The 12,222-nt window shown below is 37.6% G+C and overlaps 1 protein-coding gene across 1 annotated transcript in view; it reads right to left on the bottom strand.

Annotated features, from left to right (window-relative positions):
* Positions 1–11,342, bottom strand: part of CUNH8orf34 (chromosome unknown C8orf34 homolog) — a 138,687-nt gene extending 127,345 nt beyond the window's left edge. Inside the window, exons 1-3 of the mRNA XM_019471842.1 lie at positions 11,201–11,342; positions 10,041–10,172; positions 1,179–1,307 (exon numbers count right to left, since the gene is read on the bottom strand). Of these exons, the coding sequence (XP_019327387.1) occupies positions 1,179–1,307; positions 10,041–10,172; positions 11,201–11,342 (403 nt within the window). The remainder of the gene's footprint in view (positions 1–1,178; positions 1,308–10,040; positions 10,173–11,200) is intronic.
* Between the last annotated feature and the right edge of the window lie 880 nt (positions 11,343–12,222).

The raw sequence follows: 12,222 nt of genomic DNA on the forward strand, positions 1-12,222 counted from the left end.
AAAATTCTTTTTTACAAAAAAAAAAAAAAAAAAAAAAAAAAAAAACACCAAAAAAAGCTATTCCTCATCATATCCAGTAATTCTCAGAGCTACTCCTTACACAAGCATGCTATTTTTAAACACTGCTGCTCCTGTTCTATGTCTTTTAGGGGATAATACTCGGGTTGTTATGAAATAATTGGCTACCATGTTTCTGAGTATTTATTTGAGACATGTTAAAATATTTTTTTGAATTGCTTTTGAAAACTGGAAGGAATTAATTGGGATCAAGGATATAAAATACCTAATTGTTTTTTTAATGACAGGTCTGATCTCCATCAATGAGGTTAAGGTTTCACAAAGGTTAATCCAATCTAACTGCTACCACCCGAAGGAGCAGTCTCACTGCTGCATGTTCCCACCATTTTCCTCAAACCAGCCTCTTGTGTCAATCTCATTATGAGCTAATTCAGCTCACTGAACTGGCAGAAAACTAATGTAACAAAAAAGGAGGTGCAGGGGAAGTAGTTTCAGTCAGCAGGAGAGCTGCTAAATTATCTCACTATTCCTCATCATATCCAGTAATTCTCAGAGCTACTCCTTACACAAGCATGCTATTTTTAAACACTGCTCCTGTTTGACTATGTCTTTTAGGGGATAATACTCGGGTTTTGTTATGAAATAATTGGCTACCATGTTTCTGAGTATTTATTTGAGACATGTTAAAATATTTATTTGAATTGCTTTTGAAAACTGGAAGGAATTAATTGGGATCAAGGATATAAAATACCTAATTGTTTTTTCAATGACAGGTCTGATCTCCATCAATGAGGTTAAGGTTTCACAAAGGTTAATCCAATCTAACTGCTACCACCCGAAGGAGCAGTCTCACTGCTGCATGTTCCCACCATTTTCCTCAAACCAGCCTCTTGTGTCAATCTCATTATGAGCTAATTCAGCTCACTGAACTGGCAGAAAACTAATGTAACAAAAAAGGAGGTGCAGGGGAAGTAGTTTCAGTCAGCAGGAGAGCTGCTAAATTATCTCAGACATTCTGTAAACCTCATCAACAGGAATGTAACTGCTGATGTCAATGAACTTGGTCTTCATTGAATAGAAGACCACCTTCTTGATATATACTTCCAAATTACAATTCAGGCTGCATGGTTACATTAAAAAACTAAAATCAATCAACTTACTGCGAGACAGATTCTCAAGGGCTTTTCCAAGTTTTTTGCTCTCTTGAAGAATATGATTTAGTTCATCAAAATCATGGTTCTCCGGTTTTGTCCTCCAATCCCATTTAGGATGCTCTATTGACCTTGGCACTAAATATACACAGATATATAGATGAAGTTTAGATTTGGCAGTTCAGACTCCTACAGTAGAAAAAAACCTGCACAATGAGGTTACAAGCTCAAGTACCTTGAGTGGAAATTACTTAACTATCCTCCTATTTTAACAGCTGGAAGTATTTTCTTTCTTCAGTGTGAAGTAAAAATTAAAACATCTATGAACAAATGCATACTTGGGATGATTCTTGTCACTGAATTAATTGGTAAACAGGAATAATTAATAGTAACAATTAAAAATAATAAAAATAACGCAATAACAGAAAAATGTAATAAAAATCTTGCATATGAAGGTACTTCATTTACATCAAAATAGAACTGTGTGTCCTAGGGGCCAATAAGGAAGAATGTCAAAATGAAAATGAGTAACTGGTACTTTTGGCTTTGCTAGTCATTTTATCAAAAAGAAAAAAGAAATATTTTAGATAAAGCTTTTAAAACATGTATATGCAATTTTTTTTAAAAAAACTCATCAAGTGTAGATAACAGTTCATAAAAACAGTGAAACAAAATATGTCTCTATTGTTCATGCTGTACAGCCTATAATCTTTATGCCAATACTTAAACAAACTCGATCTTTGGGAAGCACAGTCCCAAGCTTACAGTCTCCTATTCATTATCTATTACCAAAACCTTTGATTTAATTTTAAAATAACAGCTTCTCAACTGCTGATCTAACTTTACCTACAATGGCAGGGAAGAAGAGAAGGAGTTTCTGAGATACGTAGGACCCACAATAAACAGAGCTGCATCGACCAATGTGAACATTTTGAACAATTTGTAGAAATGAAAACAAAAATTGTGCTGTCTCTGGAACTGCAGTTTAACATGTTCTTTTTGCCAGTGTTCTGAACTAAGCGATCTGCTGCCTTCGCCACCAAATGCAATTGTTGGGTTGTCTCCAAACACAGCATTACCGTGCTGAGAACTGCACATGCTGGTGTGAAGGTGATGATGCCTAGTCCACATTCCCAACAGAAAGGACCAGTTGCATTTATCAATGGTTGCTAACTACTCATTTAAAAATAACTTCAAAAACAAAGCCTATAATGTCCAATATATCCTGGCCAGCTTTGAAATTTTTATTTACTACTTTGACAGCTGTCAACTAATTTATGCTTACAAACTTCATTGTCATTACATGCTAAGAAGGAAACTTGCAGACTCCTACAGATCATGCAAAAAAAGTGGTATCTTATCATCATTTGGAATTTCAGGGTGCTTTTATGATGGTATGGGGAAATTATGCTTAGACTTCGAGTTCTGGTAGCTATTACAAAATGTGCTAAATAACTGTTGCTACGGAAATTTGCCTTATTGCTGACTGCCCTCTGTATAAATATAGAATCTGCTCCCCTTTGGATCAGCTCCACAAGGGAAAGTTTAAGTTAAGTCAATAGCCGTCTTTTCCAGGTAAAGAAATGGGACAATGGTATGTTTAAGTCCTTCCGTCACAAAGAACGATTTCATCTCCCGTAGACAGAAACCAAGCCATCTTCAAACCGGACATCTATACAGAGTCTGACAACCCAGAGTATATTCTGATCTGTAACACCCACTCAGGAACCTGGGTAAGTATTACAGAAGTTAATACATTACACTGCAATTACAGACATTCTCAAAGACAGAAGACAAAGGGGACCTACAGAGTTAAGAGTAGGAGGAAAGAGACACAGGAAGCCTCAATAAGAAGGGAAGAGAGGGGCAAGCTGGAGTGTCAGAGTCCTGCTCTGCTTTGTGTTCAAAAAAGACAAGTCATGTATTTCCTTCTGAGGACAATGGAAATAATCAGCTATGGTGGTTCCCAGTGAATAGGTACAGGCCTTAAGGTATTAGGGTATGACTAGCCTCTACTCAGATGGACAGCTTATAATTTTTGTTCATACTTTTAAATGCCAATCATTTAATTTATAATTCCCTGATTTAGGAACCACTATGTTCATTAGAAGTTATCTAAATTTTTGTGTGACCAAAAAATGCCTCCATTCATAGACCCTAGCATAATTAATTTAAATAGCACAACTTCAGTATTTCTCATCCTTCTTATTTACAGAAAACAAAATGTTCCATCTAGTATTTTTTCTAAACTTTTACTAACTGTAAATATAAATATTTAGTGAACTAGAAAATAAATTCTATAATGAGGTCTATTTTCGCTCACCTTTGTTTTATATTGAGATCACATGTTCCTTTACTGCCTGCTTTTTCAGCCATCTCATCTTCTCCCTTCAGTGTACCAACGCTATATTCTACAGCATCACTCACTCTAGCCTACTAGCAGTTGGACAGACTTTTCTTTCTATGTTGTTACTGAACTCACCACACCACAGAAATCTCACAGTACCACCAAAATACAAACAGGCAATAATTTAATATAGTAAAACCATGTACAAAGATGACCAAACCTTAGAGCCTCCAGGTTGCAGAAAGTTTCAACAAGCTGGAATACGTTATCATGTCAATTTGAAACAAACCACATTTTTCAAAATACCAAAGGACAGAATTTTTGAGAAACCATACAATTTTGAAAAAAAAAATTTGTCATGGGACAGAAGCTGAATGAAACAAACATAAGTTCTGTTCAACAGCTGTGGAGTTTCCAGGATCAGCAACTGCCGAGTATATGGACCAACCTGCATCAGGAAAATGAGAGTATCAAGACTCTATCCTTGGAAAGCAGGGAAACTTGCTCAAGAGACAATGGTCTGGTCCCTAGTTTCAGAGAAATGTCCCACAAATACAGGAAGCTTGGACTGCATCTCACTAGATGGATGGTGGGAAACCAGTCAAAAACATGGTGGAAATCTGCTCTGCATGCTGGTATACTACAGTCTGTGTTTCAGTGAACCATTTTGTACTTCAATGAAAATGTATCAAAACAGATAGGCTGTCATGGAACACTTCTGAGTTTCAACAGAATTTGTTTCAACAATGAGTTTGGCTCATTCTATTGAACCAAAACTGAGGGGGGAAGTTAAGCAGAATTAGAACTGACTGAAATTTTTATTACTTCTAGAGAAGACATGGTTCTTTTTACTTACCTACTCTTCCAACTAATGAATGGATACTGAAACTAAAATCTACTTCATTACATCATGTGGCATGTGTCTCTCCTTTCAAGGTTAATTTTCTGCTTGCTTACAAATGTTTTTAAAATATAAACTTGTATCTTCCTAACTATAGGATCAACAAGCACTGGTCATTTTCAAATGGATGCCTTTGTGTGAAGCATGAAGAACTGCATAAAGACCATATGACCCTTCCTTGAGATCTTTTGAAATACATGATCTTCTTCTGTATGTATGAAGTCCATCATATAACATTGTCTTGCATATGTCACTACACACTTAGTAAAATGCTTTCATAATATTCTGACCTTCCTCTTTATTATACTCACTCATTCCTCAAAATCATCGTATCAGTAATTTTAAATCCCTCATCACATTACCTGCCTCAACCTCAACTCTGTTATTTGAGAGATTTATAAAACACTTTCTCTTTAAGTTATTTGCCTACAATTCAGAAGATTTATTACAACTATATCATAGCTTGTATAGAAATATTTAGGTTTTCCCTTTATGGAGCTGAGATTTCCCTATCTCATCTTAGAAGACTGCAAAGACATGTTTCCCAGTATTTCTGATTTTCTGGTGAAGCGCCCCCCCAACAAATGCACATCAGATTCTTTGCAGATGTGTTAGGAATTCTGTCACAAATCAGCAGACCTTTATTTTCTACTGGATGATGGTACAAGATCAGTACTGTTTTTGTTTACATATACATGTCTTTTCAAGACCTGATTTGCAGACAGAATTAGACCAGTTGCTCATTAAATCCTACATTTCATTAATACATTGTATGACCATCTTACATCTCAAAGAACAAAAATATGCGTTATTATTGAGCATAAAATTACTCATGTATTTAAATCTCGCAATAGCATTCAAATTAGAGTTCTTTGATAATACAGCCAAACTGGTTTACACAGTACCTGGATATTAAAAGGCTAAGAGAAGGATGGCGTACAGTCCTAGATTGACCAAGGGCAATCAGAAGTACACAACATTGTAATCGTAAATGGGATATGGTGAGAATAGTGAACTGAAGCAGAGTGAAAGGATGATCCATGAACTGATTTAATACAGAGGTGGTGAGAAGAGATCAAGCTACTCTGCCTAAAAGTAGCTAGCTGGGAAGCAAGAAGTCTGTTTCACAAACTATTTAGAAACTTCCAAAATCATCTAAGTATTTCATTAAATATATTTATATATACACAAACACACACACACTAGGAGCCCTAGCTTCAAGCCTCTTTCTTGCCAGACAACAGCAGCAGCTTCTGCTTAATTATGTTTTTGCACACACCAAACAAGTGGTCAGATCCCTTAGATACCAGGGTTTCTTGTTTGTGTTTGTTTCAGGTGCAACTGAGATCGTAACAGGCAGGAGGAGGGACTGGAGGAATCTTTCCAGTAAAAAAGCTGAATGCATAAGAAAGAGATATCTGCGCAGGAATAACATGCACACTGCAGTCAACATCAGCTCTGCTGAAGGAAAAAAATATTTCATAATTAAATAAATCAATTCTCCTGATGTTTCCAAAGATTCCTATGAAATGACAATTCTCAATCAATTCTGAATAAATTTACAAGTTCAGGATCATTTGAACAAGATAGTCTTAAGACAAAAGCTCTACAACAGACCATATTACAGCTGATGGACTACATTAAATTTTGGGTTTGTTTTGGCAGTTTTGGGGGGCTTTTTAGGTTGGTGGGTGTGGGGGGTTTGTTTGTTTGTTTTAAACACAAATCTGAGAGTAAATCTTTAGGTCTCAGCAGGCCCAAAACATTCTGTTTCTCAGATGAGTCCTTACTACACCTCTTTGGAAAAAAATGTACAATGACACCCAAAAATGTTTTGAGGTGCAAGCTGAAGGCACAAAACAAATGGAATATGCTGTGCACGTCTGGACAGAGTAATAAATGGCTTCTGAACATGCTTGCTTTTTGCTGATCTGAGTGGTTGAAGGGGCATACAGTACCCACTGATTTTGGCATAAACCCAGCAAAAAAAGGTCAAAAAACCATCAGTATTAATTTGGTGGCTGGCAGAAAATAAGAGAAGCAAGATATGGCAAAAAGGCATATGGCTGAAACCAGCCTCTGTGATCGCAATTAAAAAAAAAACGTAATTCAAACACACAAGGTATTTTCAAAAAGTTTCAGAGACAAATATTTGCAGGGGTAAGTCACAAAAATAATAGGAGGAATCAAGGTTTAAAACAGTGGTATGGACAAAAAAAAATAGGAAAGGGCTCAAACAGAAAAGCATGGAATCAGAGGACAATTAGGCTGGAAGGGACCTCTGGAAGTCTTCCAGTCCAACCTACTGCTCGAAACTGGTCCATTGAGGGCAGGTTGTTCAGACTATCCAGTTGAGTTTTGAGTATCTCCCAGAATGGAGATTTCACAGCCTCTCTGGACAACCTGTTCCAGTGTTTGACCACCCTCACAGTATAATTTTTGTTGCCTCTTGTCCTTTCACTACACACCTTCAAGAAGAATCTGGCTATGTCTTTGCTACCACCCTCCAGTGTAATAGTTGATGGTGACAATGAAATCTCCCCTTAACTTTCATTTCTTAAGGATGAACAAACCAATTTCCTTCAGCTTTTCCTTGTCCACCGCATGCTCTAGCCCTCTCATCATCTTCGTGGACCTCCACTGGACTGGCTCCAGTACACCATTGTCTATCATGATGTACTCCAGATGCCATCTCAATAGTGTGAAATAAACACTGCTGGCTATACTCTTGCTAATGCAGCCTAGTATGCAGCTCACCTTCAGCACTGCAAGAGCACACAGCCACAGCTGGTTCATATTCAAGTTCTTGTCCATCAGCACCCCAGGTCATTTTCTGCAAATCTACCTTCTAGCCATTCAGACCCCAGTTTGTACTATTACTCAGGGTTATACCATCCAAGATGCAGGATTTTGCATTTGCCTGTGTTGAACTTCATGAGGTTCCTCTCAGCCCACTCCTCAATCCTGCTGAGGTCCCTCTGAATAGCAGCCCTGCTACCCAGAATACCAACCACTTCCCACAACTTGGTCTCACCTGCAAACCTGCTAAGAGAACATTCTGCCTCATCATCCAGGACATTAAGAAAGACTTTTAAATGGTATTGGTCTCAGTACCAGTCCCTTACGCATGCCACTAGTGACAGGCTTTCCAACTGGACTTTGCATTGCCAGTCACAACCCCTTGAACCCAACAGTTGAGCCAACTTCCCACACATCTTGTTGTCCACTTATCCAGTCCGTATCTCACCAATTGAGTTATAAGGAAACTATGGGAGACTGTCAAAAGTTTTGCTAAAGTCAAGGTATTAAACATCCACTACTCTTTCTTTGATTACAGGGCCAGTTATTTCATCTAAGGGGGCAATCAGGTTGATCTGACCAGGTATGTATGATCTCATAAATCCACGCTTACTGTTCCCAATCACATTTTCCTCCTTCTTGTGGCTGGGAACACCTTCCAGGAAAATTTGCTCAATAACCTTCCCAGAAAGCAAGGTGAGGCTGATCAGACTGTAGTCCCCAAAGTCTCCTTTTCTTGCCCTTCCTCAAAATGACTGTGATGTTTGCCTTTTTCTAGTCATCAGGGCATCATGACCTTTCAGTGATGACCTTGCAATGACATTAGTCTCTCTCTCAGCATGCTCAGAATGAATCCCGTATAGTGCCATGTATTTATGTATGTCCAATTGCCTTAAGCACACCCTAATTCTATCTTCCTCTGTTGTGGGTAAAGCTGCACTCTCACAAACTCCGCTGCTAGACTTAGGGACTTGGGTAGCTTCAGAGCAAGCCTTACCAATTGAAGAGCATTATTAGATGCCCTTCAGTCCACAAGGACAGATCCTTGAGTCCAGTCTTATTATGGATGTATAAATTATTTCCTTGCTTGACATGTGACCTGGTAGTTAGAGTGCCCAGCCTCCTCTTTGTCCCTCTCCTGGGACAACCTAAGGACCAACAAGCATGAAACTTGTAGTAGGCATACAAATGAAGGGAGTGACATGATGTCACACCCCTCCCTGGGATAAAGACTGAGAACGTGAGATCTTTAGGAAATGGCATGGAAGTTACTCGATGCATATCACAGAGTCTGAAGTGCAAGCACTGGGAGGGAGGAGAAGAACACAGTATGATGACAGGAACAGCTCACAACACCCTTGGCCACTGTTTCTAACAGTGTATCTCCATAAATTGCTGTTATCCAGCAAAGACTGTTAGATTAGACTCAGATTATGAGTGGCTATGACCACCTCTCTGAATATCCCTATTTACTCTTGAAAGTGAATTAAAATCCACATGCTACTTTTGGACGGACTTAAAAATTCATGTGCCCGTAGAGAGGTACAGTGGAACCGATGATCAAATTTGAGTCTTTTTGAAGCAGGGAATGTGCTTCATGAAGAAGAAACAGAGACACATGCTCCATTTCCAGAAAAAGTAATCCATAAATCTTGCCAGGACAATACAGTCCTGAGAAAAGCTGTGCTATGGGACATAGCTACCTGTACAGCTATTTTTTACTTGTTAGTTATTTATTCCCAATCAATAAGGTTTCATAACCATACAAGACTATTAATTACCCAAAAGCACAGCATCTCTATTGCATAAATCTATCATGATTTACTTTAACCATTGCTGTGCTATATTTTGACCTACTGAGGCCATTGGGAGATTTTTCTTTGACTCCACTAAAGTCTAGACTTCCTCACCTTGCTTTTAGAGGAAAGACAGCAAGCCTTCTATTGCAGCATACTATATATCTCTGTTCTCATCTGGTCGCCTAATCACACTCTGAGTTATTAAAAAGATTTCGCTATTATAAAAAATTCAAAAAGCTAACATAGTCAACAGAAGAAAATATAATTTTGCAATTTATTTTGGAGAACAAATCTTGTATACACACTTGTGTGTGTATGTGTACCTATACATATATGTATGTATATTGTAGATATATTTATTTGTGTAAAAAATCCATTAAAAATCAAACTTAAAAATTAAATTTCTTCAATAGCCAGTACACAGGAAGCACTATATTTCATTAAGGCTTGCTGCCTCTATTTTTACTACTTGTCATATTGACAATTGTCCTTGACAATATTCTCTTCAGTCATTCTGTTTCTATTCTGCCTTTTCTTTCAGTGTACCTTTAGATTCCTTCAGCAACTCTCAGAGAAGTACACCTGTTCTGCTGACGCTGTCCCCATATCTTGAACAGTATCTGTTCATAATTCATAGTTTTGCATTGCCCGATCCACTGAAAAATATCTGGTTTTAGGACCAATATCAACAGAACAGATTTTACACATGCAAAATGGCAATGCAAACTAAAACATCAAATCATAATCGGTATCTGAATATAAAATTGTGCATGACACCCAGATATTCTTCTGTTTTTTTATCTATCTACCTAGAATTCTATTCTATCTATAGGTGACAACATAGGGTATTGTTAAATATTCATAATTCAAGTGAAAGTAAAGCAAGAATCAAACTCTTCTAACACATATATCGAGCTATTTCAACTGCTCATAATTTGCTTTCCATTTTAATCCTAATTCAACAGAAAAACATACTATGGGTTTGGAAGTATGCACAAATTAATAATGTAGTGAAGCTTTCTTACATGACTTGGACTCCGGTGACGGTGGAGAAATGTTGGACACGGCAAGGTCGCTCTTTGACTTTTTAGGCTTTTTTGCATTTACCTGCCAAGGTTTATCATAACTTCTAAAATCTCTCCTTGTTCCTTTATTTTCTGTTAAAAGAATTGAATCAGGCAATTTTAACATTTGTAGGGTCATTTTTCAAAGACTTAATAAACAATCCAGAAAAAACAAGACCTATCAGTCCAAACTGAAGTCAGCTCTTTTTGTTCTTCTGTTTCTGATTCATGCTAAATTTCATATATTTCTTCCATTTCCTAAACATCAAAATTCAGAAATTCATTAATATGTTTTTCATTAAAAACATAACATCTTATTTTTTGTTACTAAAAAGTCCTTAACCTACATTTATTCTCTTACATGTTTGACTGCCTATGCTTAAAACTTTACATTTGATATAAATAAAAAACTGATTTGTCAGGCAACTAACATTTTGACTATCAGCAACTACTTGAGATCTATTATAGTCTGAAACAGATCATCAGTCAATTTTTAAATACAAAACCAACATTATAATAGTTGCTTGTATCAAAATATCAAAGCTAAAATTTCTACTTTAGAATCAGAGCAGATATTATTTCAGAAATTTGTTTATGCTTCTGAAGATCTATAATTATAAATTTTTTACACTGGAGCTCATAAAGTACTAATAGCATCTTCTCATTAAGTGTTGGAAAATGGGTTGTTAAAAGTGTGTATTATTAAAGAAAATACCTCAATAGAGGCTAATCTCAGGCACAAATACACCACAGGAGGGAAAAGAAAATCAAAGCAAAGAGAAAGGGGAAAGCAAGGAGAAAGGGGAAAGCAAGGAGAAAGGGGAAAGCAAGGACAGCAGGGGAATCAAGGGACCTTTATATGCACCTTCTTTCTCATTGAGACTGGGATTGTTTCCACCCTGTAACTCTGACGCATACTCACATGATATGTACATAGGCTGAGCTGATAGCCAACAATATATATTAAATTCAGTATCTACTGGACAAACAGGACTTATTGTGCATGCTCAAAACCACAGAGTAGTACCTGTTCAGTAGGTACACATGCATCCAGGAAATCATGGATGAAAGTGGGGGAAGATTATACCGGAGACTAGCCCTTTCCAGCATACAGAACATACCTGATGTTTCACTCTCTGCCCAAAGGGCAGCAGAGCCAGACAACGTTCTCTGAAGCTGACTGCGGTTCCCCTGTTTGGACTGAAGATGATCAATTAGAAAAGGGATTGGCTGGTCAGGTGTCTCTGTTATCAGCTTGGTCATCAACTCCTTTAGAAAATTAAAACAAAACAAAAAATTAGTGGGATATTGCACCTAAACTAATCTTGTATTTACCAAAAGTAAAGGAGCATTTATAAAGGAAAAGCCTGTTTTCAACTTTGAAGAAAACAGCTGGAAACACCCATCTCCTCAAACTACTAGTAGCTTCGCCCTATGAAGTTCATGTCTGAAGTGCTCTTAGCCTATACAGTCAGTTATCCACTGGAATTCATGTTAAACAACCCAACTCCCGCTACCTGCTCAAATTTACCCAGAGCAATCTGAATACTGTTCATTTAACCATTCAGAACAAGAGTTCTGAATGCAGAATTTTTCAGAGCAGCAAGTCGCTCTTCTCTGACCCATACATCCAAGTTTCTTCTCATTGGAAATTGGTGTATCAGGAAGGTTGGTGCATTTTTGATCTCACCCAGAAATGGAACAACAATCTGGTTAGAATATGCAGTCATATCTGGGAACTCCAAGGTCTGATCAAACAGGCAGACATTTTTTAAAGCAAGTCCTCCAAAATATTATTGTATAGACATAAGCAAATATTTTATTACACTGTTGTAGACATGGATACAAACCCAATGTCAACAGGAAACCATCTCCTATGCCATGCATTGATACTATCTAGTTGCTGTTATACACCCTGGCCTTGCAGGACTGCAGAAAGAGAAGCACTCTCCATATTGCTGCTGAGGTTCTTCCTGCCTCCCTACACATAAAACACAGCTTAGGAATCCAGAAAGAAGCTGTGGCTCTGTGCTGAGCATGTGCCCTGAGAGGAAATCAATGGCTAATGTGGGAGGTCACCCTGAAATCCATAGTTCCACAGGAAATCTGTGGCTGTCACTGCAAAATGAAAAAGCTCCATGGA

The sequence above is a fragment of the Aptenodytes forsteri genome, unplaced genomic scaffold (assembly GCF_000699145.1).
Source record: "Aptenodytes forsteri isolate BGI_AS27 unplaced genomic scaffold, ASM69914v1 Scaffold18, whole genome shotgun sequence".
In the NCBI taxonomy this organism is placed as follows: Eukaryota; Metazoa; Chordata; class Aves; order Sphenisciformes; family Spheniscidae; genus Aptenodytes; species Aptenodytes forsteri.